At 37.7% G+C, this 15,737-nt stretch overlaps 1 protein-coding gene across 2 annotated transcripts in view; it reads left to right on the top strand.

The window, feature by feature from the left end:
* The window catches only part of dntt (deoxynucleotidyltransferase, terminal), a 132,348-nt gene that overhangs the window by 45,909 nt on the left and 70,702 nt on the right, over positions 1-15,737 (top strand). For both annotated transcript variants that reach the window (XM_051918090.1, XM_051918091.1), the window contains one exon: positions 10,569-10,671. In XM_051918090.1, the coding sequence (XP_051774050.1) occupies positions 10,569-10,671 (103 nt within the window). The remainder of the gene's footprint in view (positions 1-10,568; positions 10,672-15,737) is intronic.

Here is a 15,737-nt window from a genome sequence, read left to right as displayed (position 1 = left end):
AGGGTGTTATGGGAAATTACTATGGTGTTGCCAAGGTGTTATGAGAGCTTACTACTGTATGTTGTTTCTAGGGTGCTATTGGAGATTACTATGGTGTTGCTATGTGGTTGCTATGGTGTTACCTGGATGTTATGCGATATTCTATGGTGTTGCTATGCAGTTGCTAGGCTGTAATGGGAGAATTACTATGGTATTGCCAAGGTGTTAATACTAGGTGTTGCTATGTAGTTGCTGTGATGTTGTGGGAGATTACTATGGTGTTGCTATGGTGTTGTTATGGTGTTATGGGAGATTATGTTGTTGCTATGTGGTTGCTGTGATGTTGTGGGAGATTACTCTGGTGTTGCTATGCATTTGCTAGGATGAGAGATTATTATGGCGTTGCTAGGGTGTAATGGGAGTTACTGTGGTGCTGGTATGCAGTTGCTAGGGTGTTATGGGAGATTACTATGACCCATAACACTCTAGCATTATGGGACGATACTATGGTGTTGCTAGGGTGTTATAGGAGAATATTATGGTGTTGCTAGGGTGTTATAAGAGATTACTATGGTGTTGCTATGCAGTTGGCAGGGTGTTATGGGAGATTATTATGGCATTGCTAGGGTGTTATGGGAGATTATATGGTGTTGCTATGCGGTTTTTAGGCTGTTGTTATTGTGTGGTTGTTGTGGTATTGTGGGCGATTACTATGGTGTTGCTATGCAGTTGCTAGGGTGTTATGGGAGATTACTATGGCATTGCTAGGGTGTTATGGGAGATTATTATGGTGTTGCTATGCAGTTGCTAGTGATAGTTATGGTTGCTAGGTCATGGTTAGGTAGTTATTAGCGTATTCAAGTTGGTTCTTACTGTGTCAAGTGAAAAGAGTCTAATAATTAGTATTTTTTCCCCTGTAAGGATTAGTATTAGTGATGCTTAACTTGGCAAACTCTTCTACTAAATGAATTCATGAATCAGTTTAGGAAGAGCTGTTTTTCATGTGTGTTTGACGAAGACTCATGGCATCATCACTCTTCCTCTTGCAGTCTCATCTTCTCTCTCTCATCCCTGTGAAAGTGACATGAGTCAGAAGGGTTTAATTTAGCATTTCAGCTCTTAAGCTCTTCTAAAGATGTGTGATGTCTGAGAAGCAGAATACTGTCTCCTAAACCGGGGTATTTCAGTATGGCATCAAATAAATAGCTGTCATGTAATATCTAGTAAGCCAAAAATGATTTTTCAGGAGGTCTTTATGGGTGTGTGGCACCAGTTCAGCATTATAGGTTTGCACTTTTTGGGAGATTTACAGTGTGCATTAGTGCATATATTATTCAGTTTCCCTTAAAGGGATAGATCACCCAAAATTAAGCTTTCTGTCATCATTTACTCATATGACTTTCTTATCTTTTGCAGAACACAACGAAAGTTCATGCTGCTTTTTTACGTTCATCTGTCTTTAGTGTGTAATGTTGCTGTTTGAGCATGTAAAAATTCCCTCCAGCGGCAGTTATTCTCTATATCAGTGTCACTGTTTCTGAACTCACTGAAACTCCTCCATTGTAGTCTTGAGTTTTTTGGGGATTACTGTGGTGTTGTTATGCAGTTGCTATGGTGTTATGGGGATTACTATGGTGTTGCTAGCGTGTTATGAGAGATTACTACTGTATAGTGTTCCTAGGGTGCTATTGGAGATTACTATGGTGTTGCTATGCGGTTGCTATGGTGTAATGGGAAATACTATGGTGTTGCTATGGTGTTGCTAGGGTGTTATAAGAGATTACTACTGTATGGTGTTCCTAGGGTGCTTTTGGAGATTACTATGGTGTTGCGATGTGGTTGCTATGTTGTTATGGGAAATTACTATGGTGTTGCTATGCGGTTGCTATGGTGTTATGGGAAATTACTATAGTGTTGCTATGGTGTTATGAGAAATGACTATGGTGTTGCTAGCTTGTTATGAGAGATTACTACTGTATGGTGTTTCTAGGTGCTTGTTGAGATTACTTATGGTGTTGCGATGTGGTATGCGGTTGCTATGGTGTTATGGGAAATTACTATAGTGTTGCTATGGTGTTATGAGAAATGACTATGGTGTTGCTAGCTTGTTATGAGAGATTACTACTGTATGGTGTTTCTAGGGTGCTTTTGGAGATTACTATGGTGTTGCGATGTGGTTGCTATGTTGTTATGGGAAATTACTATGGTGTTGCTATGTGGTTGCTAGGGTGTTATTACTACTGTATGGTGTTGCTAGGGTGTTATGAGAGATTACTACTGTATGGTGTTTCTAGGGTGCATTTGGAGATTACTATGGTGTTGCTATGTGATTGCTATGGTGTTTCTTTGGCGTTGCTAGGGTGTTATGGAATATTCTATGGTGTTGCTGTGCAGTTGCTCGGCTGGTATGGGAGATTACTATAGTGTTGCTAGGGTGTTATGGGAGGTTACTAGGTGTTACTATGCAGTTGCTGTGATGTGGGAGTTTACTATGGTGTTGCTATGCGATTTCTAAAGTATTATGAGAGATTACTATGGTGTTGCTATGCAGTTGCTAGGGTGCTAATGGAGATTACTATAGTGTTGCTATGCGGTTTCTAAGCTGCTACAGGAGATTACTATGGTGTTGCTTTGTGGTTCCTATAGTGTTATGGAAAATTACTATAGTGTTGCTAGCGTGTTAAGGGAGCTTATGGTGTTGCTATGCAATATCAGTCTGCACCGTTTCTAAACTCCCTGAAACGCCTCCGTTGTAGTCTTGAGTTTTCTCCCGGGAACGAACATGTCACAATATTCCTCATTTAAATAATTCACATGCAGAACAAAGGGGCGTGGCCTGGTTGAGTTAGTTAGTAGTGTGTTGAAACTGACGTTTATGGTAAGGGGCGGGACATTTCCCGAACACGCTTGAAGCGCTTGACCAATCACAACACACTGCTCCAGCCAACCAATCAGAGCACATTGTGCTTTTCAGAAGGCGGGGCTTCATAGAGACAGGAACTAAACAGAGCTCAAATATAATCCGTCCTTATGCACTTCACAGTGTGCTTCATTGTGTCCTAACAGTCTGAATGGACTAATATGCCTGTTAAAGCTAATATTGTTTGTTTAGCAGCGGTTTTATATATGCATCACCCAAGCATGTTTTTCAGTGTAGAAATGACTGCTAATGCAGCTCTGTGGATCAGCTGGAACTCCCACACACTAGCACTGAACTTTAGCACATTAGCAAGGCTTGTTGAGTTCTAAATGAACAGTGTCACATTGCTCGCCCACTCAATAAGCTCCTCTAAAATGACCCCGCGAGACCTTCTTTCACTCGGTTTCACTCTGTTGCCAGTAGCTATAGCGCGCCACAGACTAATGCTGCCTTCAAGACGTGTCGGGATGATTGTATTTACAAGACGAGCGCCACCATAATGATGGCATTAGTGGAGGCTAATTTGGTATTGATCATGAAGTGCAGTTGTGAATTTTGATGGTACAGTTTAGTTTATTCATATCTGATGAATAGTTATAAGTCTGGACTGAAACTACTCATTTAGCTGGTTAAATGACATACATTTGTTTGGACTTGGCATTTATAATAAGTGTTGTTTATAATGAATGCCACTATAATTTATGTGTGATTTATACTAATATTTTTCATTTCTATTCTGTTCTGTATAGCATTTAAGGATTTGTTGTGGAGTGAAAGAAACTAAATGTTTATGGTGTTTATAATGTTTGTAAATGTTTTATTTGGCAATACATTGTTTCTGAATGTATAGTAAAATGTAACTTATACACGTTATCTGTGTTTTTATTTTCTCTCAACAATGCAGTTTTGAAATGGTCCAACTTAATATGTAAATATAAAATGTTGCCTTGGCAACTAATTGAAATAAGTTTAGGTTGAAGTGCTAAAATGACTAAAACTGAAGTAAAAAATATAGCTAAACAGAAATATTTTTTAAAAAAAAACCTAAAAGTAATAAAAATGACAAAAGCACATAACAAAATCACCAAAACCTAAACTAAAATTAAAATGAAAACTAAAAAAGCTAATTCAAAATATTAAAAAATGTTATATTATAAAATAATATAAAATAATGCTGTGTCCGACATACACTATATATTGCCAAAAGTTTTGGGACACCTGCCTTTACGTGCACATGAACTTTAATGACATCCCATTCTTAATCCGTAGGGTTTAATATGGAGTTGGCCCACCCTTTGCAGCTAACAGCCTCAACTCTTCTGGGAAGGCTTTCCACAAGGTTTAGGAGTGTGTTTATGGGAATTTTTGACCATTCTTCTAGAAGCGCATTTGTGAGGTCAGGCAGTAATGTTGGACGAGAAGGCCTGGCTCGTGGTCTCCACTCTAATTCATCCCAAAGGTGTTCTATCGGGTTGAGGTCAGCACTCTGAGCAGGCCAGTCAAGTTCCTCCACACCAAACTCGCTCATCCATGTCTTTATGGACCTTGCTTTGTGCACTGGTGCGCAGTCATGTTGGAACAGGAAGGGGCCATCCCCAAACTGTTCCCACAAAGTTGGGAGCATGAAATTGTCCAAAATGTCTTGCTATGCGGAAGCATTAAAAGTTCCTTTCACTGGAACTAAGGGGCCAAGCCCAACCCCTGAAAAACAACCTCACACCATAATCCCCCCTCCACCAAACTTTACACTTGGCACAATGCAGTCAGGCAAGTACAGTTCTCACGCCAACCGCCAAACCCAGACTCGTCCATCGGATTGCCAGACAGGGAAGTGTGATTCGTCACTCCAGCGAACACGTCTCCACTGCTCTAGAGTCCAGTGGCGGCGTGCTTTACACCACTGCATCCAACGCTTTGCATTGCACTTGGTGATATAAGGCTTGGATGCAGCTGCTCGGCCATGGAAACCCATTCCATGAAGCTCTCTACGCACTGCTCTTGAGCTAATCTGAAGGCCACATGAAGTTTGGAGGTCTGTAGCTATTGGCTCTGCAGAAAGTTGGCGACTTCTGCGCACTGTGTGCCTCAGCATGCGCTGACCCCGCTCTGTGATTTTACGTGGCCTACCACTTCATGGCTGAGTTGCTGTTGTTCCCAATTGCTTCCACTTTGTTATGATACCACTAACAGTTGACCGTGGAATATTTAGTAGTGAGGAAATTTCACGAATGGACTTATTGCACAGGTGGCAACCTATCACGGTACCACGCTTGAATTCACTGAGCTCCTGAGAGCGACCCGTTCTTTCACAAATGTTTAAAGACGCAGTCTGCATGCCTAGGTGCTTGATTTTATACACCTGTGGCCATGGAAGTGATTGGAACACCTGAATTCAATGATTTGGAGGGGTGTCCCAATACTTTTGGCAATATAGTGTATCTTCCGACTAATGTGGTAAAAAAAGAAAAAAGAGAGTAAGAAATACAAAGTCATCTAACACATACATTTTATTTCTACCAAAATCGTTGTCTATCATAATTACCATTTTTAAAGGAACTTCCCAGAGGACTTGAAGGCAGCCGACAGGATCAAACGCTGCTTCTGGTGGATCCAGGATTAATTTGTTCTCTCTTATATGTCAACTTAACCGTGAGATGCTTGGCTCTGCATCTGACGAATCTCCATCAAAGCAGGTGGAATGTAGCTGGCGTGTGGTCCATCGGTGGGGCTGGTTTGAGGAAGGTTTAAATGCATCTTCTGAGGTCTGAATTCTGGATCAAAAACGAGTGACATACTACCTCTGTAATCTGGTGCAGCAGCGCGGCTCATCCTCCGTGAGCGGGTTCACCCTCGGCTCTTTCATTTCTGGCTGGAAGACTGGGGCCAGTTCCTGTGACATGAATGAACGCACATGTTTACATGAACACAGGCCTACAGGAGTTTACCTCTGAGTATATGTTCTCAGAAACAGTCCTACATTAGTTTCCTTCAGATATCTGTATCATTAAACCTGCTTATTTTAAAGAGGACCTATAATGCCCCTTTTACAAGATGTAATATAAGTCTCTGGTGTCCCCAGAATGTGTCTGTTAAGTTTCAGCTCAAAATACCCCACAGATCATTTATTATAGCAAATTTCCCCCTATTTGTGTGTGTCCCTTTAAATGCAAATGAGGTCCCCAAATGAGCTGCTTTAACAGCTCGTGCTTTGGTTGCTCAACAACAACAAAGCTGGAGAATCTCACGCAGCCAAATGAGGATTGTCAGTAACGGTGTTCAGCCTTACATTGTTCAAACCGGAGTCGACACTGATGGAGAGACTCAGGAAGAAGTTACAACTTTTAGAATGAAACTGGACGTTTCTGAATGGTTAGTGGATAAATTTATGTAGTTGCTGTGGAGTTGATTCAACTCATCCACTAGCATGTGCCGTCATGATAATCTTTGGTGCAAATCCAGTGTTGAATTGACCCTCGTTTGTGAAGCAGTCCGGCGTAAAATGACGGCATGTCAACAACACTCTACTACAACAACTCTTCCTCTTTTCTAAAACAGCCCAACATGGCCTCACCCCCTTTGTTGTGTGTTCTCTGTAAACTGTAATTTATTCCTGTGATCAAAGCTGAATTTTCAGCATCATTACTCCAGTCTTCAGTGTCACATGATCCTTCAGAAATCATTCTAATATGCTGATTTGCTGCTCAAGAAACATTTCTGTTTATTATCAATGTTGAACACAGTTGCGCTGTGAACATTAGAATAGAAAATTCAAAAGAACAGCAAATAGAAACATTATAAAACTGTCAATTTTCATCAATTAAATGCATGTTTGCTGAATAAAAGTATATTATTTCTTAAAAAAAAAAAATCTTACTGACTCCAAAATTGTGAACAGTAGTATATATTTTTTAATGATATATTAAATCAAACTTGCTCAGCAAGATTTTCCAGATTCTCCAGCATGACAGTATTTGACCTGAATGTGAAAACTGACGTTTACAGTATTTTGCGGCAATACAATGTTTGCTTTGCATAATGAATTGTGTTCCGACACATTTCTGAATGCAGCTGTTTGAAATCATGTGTATGTTGCTACAAGCATTTGTGTTCATGAACTGGCGTAAAGCATGCTTTAATAACACTTATTTCTGAGCATGAAAATAGTCTGTTTATGTGTGTTTTCTACACTAATTACAGTGCTTTGCAACATGCAAACATCAAATGCTTTTGAAATTAATTGTCTAGTCTCCTGTGCACGTAACTAAAAAAATATTGCTTGCGTTAAAGGCACTTAATATTCAGTAATGGTATCGATTTGACTGCTATTGGATGTGGACAAAACTTGAATTGAGTGGAATAATGATATTATTGTCTTCTGCAGAGCTCCTTATTGCTGAATTGAATTTCATAATCGATGAACTTTCCGCAGTTATTGAACTGAACTGAATCAACACTGACCTGACTTGAGCTGAATAATGACACTACAGCAGAATTTGAATTTGTCTCATTTAAAGTTTGCATCATTAATTCTGTTATTTTCCTGTTTATTAAAACAATCTGTATTGTATAAAGTGCTACAGAAGTAAATGTGACTTGACTTGATGTAGAGTGTGCCATTTCAGCTGTTTCATTTATGATGCTGCCCATGTAGACAGGAAGGTCGCTCACTAGGTTTTGGAACAGAGCCGCAGGTGTTATGTATTATGGGAATGCAGTATGTCATGCCATAAATCTGTGACTACCCTTGAAAAACAAGCGGCCCAAAGTTCACTGCAGTTTTCTCTTAACCTAATATTGGATCCGGCAGTAAATGTCTCATTTCTAAATGACGCCTGCACTAAATAATTCGCAAGCTGCATGAATTCTTAAAAGGTTGCTGTTCTCTTACTTTTCGTTCTGTATGAAAAGCAGCGTTTAATAGCTGCCTGGCGTTAGGTTATATTAAGTTATGTTTACTCGGCACTACTCTAATACTGCATCTGCGAGCAGAAGAAAAGAGAAATGCAAGTTCAGAGTTTTGAGAGCCTCTTATCCGTATACTGTGCCTACGCTTGTGTTTTTCACTTTCACTGCCTGCCATTAAAACCAGAAAAATTCGCATTCATACGCTTTTCTGGTGCTCAGACTCATTTGTGTTGGCTCAAGTGTACATTTACTGTTTTTGGCTTTTAGGGCTTCAGATGGTCCTTTAATGTGGCACCACCTGATCCATTCACGAAGCAAATATGCCATATGTAATATACCTCATTATATCTACCCATATACTGTATAAGAGAGAGCAAGGGTGCATTTCAGTAACTATAGCATTCTGAGTCAAAAGTCCAATTCTATAAATGCATGTTTTCTCTTACAGTGTTTTTGTATGTTGGTTTCATTAGCTGTAACATAAAATATCTAAAATTCCAGTATCATATTTTTTTAATATCTGTAAACAAGTGAACACATTACAGTTTTTCTCAGTTGCTTTGGCACATTTCTCAAATCATCCTTAAAATTTGCAAAACAGTATGTTCATTTCTCGAAACAATTTGTACAAACAGCACAACATATTGGATTACCTGCAAAAGCCTGTAACCTGCTCAAAATCCAAAATCCATCTCTCAAAAGCAAGTATTTATGACAATGAACATATCAGGTCCATCAGAATGACAAGTCCTTGTGTCATTGTTCTCAAACAAGACAGTCAAAATGCTTAGCCATGTTGTCAATATAACAGTGATGAATATTTCAGATGTTAACTATGGCTACAGTTTTTATGACAGTGATTGAAACTGCACAAGACTGCACTTTGTCTGTATGGCATATATCAATTTTAACAGTACAAATAAACACATTACTGTATATAGGAGATTGATTGCAAAAGACTGGACAGGATTCACAGTTTTGTATTTACTGTTGGTCTGTCAACAAATTGCTGTAAAATGTCCTTGTGATAAAAGAAGAAGACAAGACTATATACATACACTGTATATATGTATTCATGTGTATGTGTGTGATATAGTATGTATCTGTATAAAGTTAATTTAGCCTACTATGCTGTACGTGTAAAGCAAGTGTAATATGCTACTGTAAGTGTAAAAATGCTACTGTAATATTAAGATTATAGCATGCATACCATATTAGAGTGCAGTGCACATTGCTGAAATACTTACCTGTTATGTCTATGAAATACTTGAATGATTAAGGAAAAGGTTTTTCTCCAAACATTCAGCTGCACCTTTAGACCCGCATAAGCCATTGTAAGGTCATGATTGAGAACATTGTTTACAATAGTGGTCCTTATTTCGCCAGAAACGTGCCTACACCCTTTGCTTTATCTACCTCTTCCTCTGTTTTGCCTCCCTACCCTTCCACCTCACATCCTTACTCCTCTTCTTCTTTCCAGCTGTTGACCCTTTTTGTTTCCATGACGTTCTTCCATTATCAGAAATTGTAACTCTTGTGTTGTACTCTGTCTATACATGCTTTCCAATCGAAGATTCATGACATGCATCTTTGAGCTGTTTTAGAGAAATTCATCAATTCAGGACACATTTACAAAAGTCTAATAGAAATGTATAGATAATATACTTGTATATACACATTGTGATAACTAGGTCAACCATTTTGCATTTAATGACTTTTGCGATGAACTAATGACTAGATGTTTTGAGGGGTAAGACTATTCAACAGAGAACCATATAATACATTTTGAGCAACATGATATTAGCAATTGATAATGTAGGAAATAGCAAACAGTTGTACATAATCAACTGCCTGAATGTACTAAAGCATTTGCAATTTGTTCAAAAGAATGAGAAACTGCTGTTATGATGTGCACAAGTGACTAGATGATGTGGAGGTTGAACAAGTAGTTTTGAGAATTTCAGAGAAATTCTCTGAGAAATGTGCCAAAGCGACTGAGAAAAACTGTAAAACCCCAAAAGGTTATTTTATTTTTAATTATTTTATTATTTTATGTGAACTGAAGAATTGTTCATAATGGGACCAGGAACATGCATTATAGAGTCAGTTGTTTTTTAGGACACAAGCTTATTTTTAATATATGTCACGTTGTAAAATGCTTTTTATGGGTTGTAATTCTCATTAATAACTATTCATTAATTTCTGCTGGAAAAATCAATGGTTCGATACATTTACTTTTTAAATTTTTGTAATTTTTCTATTTTTGATTTTTATGATCGTTTTCATATTTTTTAGAGTTTAAATTTAACTGAAAAGCCATCAGATGTATTTTAAACAGAACTGTTGCGAAAGTTGTATTTCGCCCACATGAGTTGTTATATACTTTTACATAAATATCCTAGAATATCTCCTTCCTCCCACCTGAATTTGGTGCCTACGAGGCCTTTGAGTTTTAGAGACTCATTTTCATAATCTCTCTACACAGCAGTGAAACTCATAAAACGGCCTGACAGCTCCGGCAGTCGAGACGCTGTGGAGTTTAATGACGCAGGCCAAATGGCTTATTTGAGTAATAGAAAAAGGCAAAGCCATTAAATGAGCCGTATGTCCCTGTACGGTTACTCAAACGCTTATTGTGTATCTCATCATATGATCTACATCATATCCTCCTACTGACAGAATGTGCATCTTATTTTGTTTAACAGTGAACATGCATTCAGTGTATAATGTCATTATGGTGACAGTTTGTGTGTTTAATCTTCAGGGGAAAGGAGTTTGGTCATGATGTGGACTTCATCATAAAAACACCTGAGCCAGGACAAGAGGATGCAATTCTGCCTGCGGTGATTGAACGATTTAAAAGCCAGGTACAAAACACCTTCTACTAAAATACCTTTTATCTGTTTCATTTGGTCAAATATGCAATGCATTTCTCAATGCATAAAATGGATGACCTCGTGTTTCGCTTTAGAAAAGATGACCTACTTTGAAGAATAAACTTGTCAGTTTGAAAAGTTTTGCTTGGAAAACCGTGATGGCGAATCTTTTACAGACTTAAAAAGCAATGAAAGTGTATTTTATTTTTACTTTAATATTTATTTATTTGAAACTTATTTACCACACATGCTTGGAGGGGTTTATTTCTGTGACGTTTGAGTACATGAATGCATTTTTTTGTGGATGATGTCCCGTAATGGCCATCTACAGTCTGGATGTAAACACTTTCTTGCTGTGTTTTCCTAAAAAAGCACATCGATCAGCTTGAGGAAAGTTTCTCATCAGACGTGCTCGAGTGTGTCTGACTCTTTACGTGATTTCATCGACTTTCGGCTGTGGGACTCGTCGCCTTGATTGTTTTGCCAACTACTAGCAGAGACGAGAGGTTCAGACGCTGTTGTTGGGCAGGTGGCTTTTAATGGTCACTTAAAACAATCAGACCAGATTGTTCATGCTGTTGGTAGATAAACAACTTCATCTTTTCTCTAAAGATTGGCAGTTCATTACAGGTGCAGTAAAGAAAGATAAAACAGGATTCCAGTGCTAGTAGTGTGTGTGAAAATTTAGCTGATTTTTAAGGTGTTCATTTGTTATTAATCAAACAAGGCAGCCATGAAAGACATGCAATACATTGTAAAATCATGGTTGTGCATAGCTAGAATAACATACTCTATACTCCTCTGCTCTTTCCATTCGAATGAGATTCAGATCTGTCCATCAATCTGTGCTCGGACACGACAGAAGGGATTTGATTGTCACGGTTGAGTGGAACCGTAAAGCGTTTCTGTGAGACTGAGTGATGAAGTGATGATGGACTTCAAGACACTGAAGCTTGAGACGTTGACAGATTTATTGATAAAGTAAATCGCACTTACTACTTACCTGTAGTTTGCTGAGGTGAGTTTTAGTCTTGTGTCTTTATGAAGGCCATAGAAAACAGACAGATTGTGTTCTCAGTATCAGTAATTTGATGAATCCTTGCTGAATAAAGTGATGATAGATAGATAGATAGATAGATAGATAGATAGATAGATAGATAGACAGAGGGACAGATAGATAGATAGATAGACAGATAGATAGATAGATAGATAGACAAATGATAGACAATAGATAGACAGAGACAAATGATAGATAGATAGATAGATAGATAGATAGACAGACAATAGATAGACAGACAAATGATAGACAGACAATAGATAGAGACAAATGATAGATAGATAGATAGATAGATAGATAGATAGATAGACAGACAAACAAGCAAACGATAAATACTGTAGATAGATAGATAAATAGATAGATAGAGGCAGATAGACAGACAAATGATTGATAGATAGACAGACAAATGATAGACTGACAGACAGACAGACAACCGATAAATACTGTAGATAGATAGACAGACAGACAGACAGAGGCAGATAGACAGACAGACAATAGATAGACAGACAGACAGAAGGACAAATGGATAGATAGATAGATAGATAGATAGAGGCAGATAGACAGACAATAGATAGACAGACAGACAAATGATAGATAGATAGATAGATAGATAGATAGATAGATAGATAGATAGATAGATAGAGATAGATAGATAGATAGATAGATAGATAGATAGAGGCAGATAGACAGACAATAGATAGACAGACAGACAAATGATTGATAGATAGATAGACAGACAAATGATAGATAGATAGATAGATAGACAATAGATAGACAGACAATAGATAGACAGACAAATGATAGACAGACAAATGATAGACAGACAATAGATAGAGACAAATGATAGATAGATAGATAGATAGATAGATAGATAGATAGATAGACAGACAAACAAGCAAACGATAAATACTGTAGATAGATAGATAAATAGATAGATAGATAGATATATAGATAGATAGAGGCAGATAGACAGACAATAGATAGACAGACAAATGATTGATAGATAGATAGACAGACAAATGATAGATAGATAGATAGATAGATAGATAGAGGCAGATAGACAGACAAATGATTGATAGATAGACAGACAAATGATAGACAGACAGACAGACAGACAACCGATAAATACTGTAGATAGATAGATAGATAGATAGATAGATAGACAGACAGACAGACAGATAGACAGACAGACAATAGATAGACAGACAGACAGAAGGACAAATGGATAGATAGATAGATAGATAGATAGATAGATAGATAGAGGCAGATAGACAGACAATAGATAGATAGACAGACAAATGATTGATAGATAGATAGATAGATAGAGGCAGATAGACAAATGATAGACAGACAGACAGACAGACAAACGATAAATACTGTAGATAGATAGATAGATAGATAGATAGATAGATAGATAGATAGATAGATAGATAGACAGACAGAGGCAGATAGACAGACAGACAATAGATAGACAGACAGACAGAAGGACAAATGGATAGATAGATAGATAGATAGATAGATAGATAGATAGATAGATAGAGGCAGATAGACAGACAATAGATAGACAGACAGACAAATGATAGATAGATAGATAGATAGATAGATAGATAGATATAGATAGATAGATAGATAGATAGATAGATAGATAGATAGATAGATAGAGGCAGATAGACAGACAATAGATAGACAGACAGACAAATGATTGATAGATAGATAGACAGACAAATGATAGATAGATAGATAGATAGATAGATAGACAATAGATAGACAGACAAATGATAGACAGACAAATGATAGACAGACAATAGATAGAGACAAATGATAGATAGATAGACAGACAAACAAGCAAACGATAAATACTGTAGATAGATAGATAAATAGATAGATAGATAGATAGATAGATAGAGGCAGATAGACAGACAATAGATAGACAGACAAATGATTGATAGATAGATAGACAGACAAATGATAGATAGATAGATAGATAGATAGATAGATAGATAGATAGAGGCAGATAGACAGACAAATGATTGATAGATAGACAGACAAATGATAGACAGACAGACAGACAGACAACCGATAAATACTGTAGATAGATAGATAGATAGATAGATAGACAGACAGACAGACAGATAGACAGACAGACAATAGATAGACAGACAGACAGAAGGACAAATGGATAGATAGATAGATAGATAGATAGATAGATAGATAGATAGATAGAGGCAGATAGACAGACAATGGATAGATAGACAGACAAATGATTGATAGATAGATAGATAGATAGATAGATAGAGGCAGATAGACAAATGATAGACAGACAGACAGACAGACAAACGATAAATACTGTAGATAGATAGATAGATAGATAGATAGATAGACAGACAGAGGCAGATAGACAGACAGACAATAGATAGACAGACAGAAAGACAAATGGATAGATAGATAGATAGATAGATAGATAGACAGACAAATGATAGATAGACAGACAGACAGACAGAAAGACAAATGGATAGATAGATAGATAGATAGATAGATAGATAGATAGATAGGCAGACAAACAAATGATAGACAGATAGACAGACAAACAATAAATACTATAGACAGATAGATAGATAGATAGATAGACAGACGGACAGACATATATATGATCAGGTGTATTCATGGTGTTAGGTTGTTGTTTGATGAAGAACAGACAGAGACGGTCAAAGAGCTCTATGAGTGCAGGGGTCAGAGGATAAGACATCTGGACATGGGAAGTCATTTATGGTGCAGGATAGAGGAGAGAGAGGAACACGAGAAAGTGAACACTAACCCGAGATAGATGGAGCCAATACGAGCGAATAAGAGCGATGAAACGAGAATGTTGTTGCCACCTGGAAGCCTGGAGGAGAGCGTGCGGCGAGTGAGTGGGAGGTGACGGGGCCGATGATGGGTTGCCTGTCGCCCTCTCTGTCATTTCAGAGATTAAAAATAACCCAGCGCCTGCCTTCCTCTTTCGCTTTGTATTACTTTCTTTCCATCCTCTTCCATTGTTATTAGTCTCTGTGTTAGCAACATTTCTCACTGATCAAACCTGCATTTAGATCTGGTTCACTGATCTCAGGGAGAGAAACATCACGTATGAGATCTCAGTATTAGCTTGATTGCTTCTTATCTCAACAATGTCTTGAATTGTGCAATTGAATATTCATCAAAGAATCCTTAAAAATAAAATATATCACAGTTTCCACAAAAATCTGAAGCAGCACAACTGTTTTTAACATTGATAATAATCAGAAATGTTTCTTGAGCAGCAAATCATCATATTAGAATGATTTCTGAAGGATCATGTGACACTGAAGACTGGAGTAATGATGCTGAAAATTCAGCTTTGATCACAGGAATAAATTACAGTTTACTATATATTCACATAGAAAACAGCTATTTTAAATTCTAATAATATTTCACATTTTACTGTATTTTTGATCAAATAAATGCAGCCTTGGTGAGCAGAAGAGACTTTCAAAAACATTTTTAAAAAATCTCTCTGACCCCAAACTTTTGAATGGTATTTTTAGGAGACCAAATTAATACTGAAAAGAAGCATAACTGAGATGTCAAGTTTTCTGAGCTTTGCAAGAGCAACCACGCAGGGAAAAAATATCCCGGGTCGGTCCTCCGTGCCTCCAGGGGGCGAGAGACAGCTGGTGATTAAGTGGAGGTAAAGAAGGTCGATTTTAAGTCGAGTAACCTTGTCATGCTAGATGTCGCCCCTTGAGGCTCATGGCATCACATCATGGTGTTTTATTCATCCAGCCTGCAGTGAGAGCGAGTGAGCAGTAAAATACATCTGAGAGGATGAAAGATGTCCTTGTGAAAAGACGCCTGCTTCATTTTTTATTTATCAGGTTTTTTTTGGCTACTCAAGAAGGTCAGTCTCATGCTCATATAGAGCAGGGTTATTAGTTAACTGAAACTAAAACTAATGCCACTGAACCCCTCTGCAGACCCGTTACTG

The sequence above is a fragment of the Ctenopharyngodon idella genome, chromosome 13, assembly GCF_019924925.1.
Source record: "Ctenopharyngodon idella isolate HZGC_01 chromosome 13, HZGC01, whole genome shotgun sequence".
NCBI lineage: Eukaryota > Metazoa > Chordata > Actinopteri > Cypriniformes > Xenocyprididae > Ctenopharyngodon > Ctenopharyngodon idella.
The sequence above is the reverse complement of the archived record's forward strand: the minus strand, read 5'-3'. Positions and strand labels throughout refer to the sequence as shown.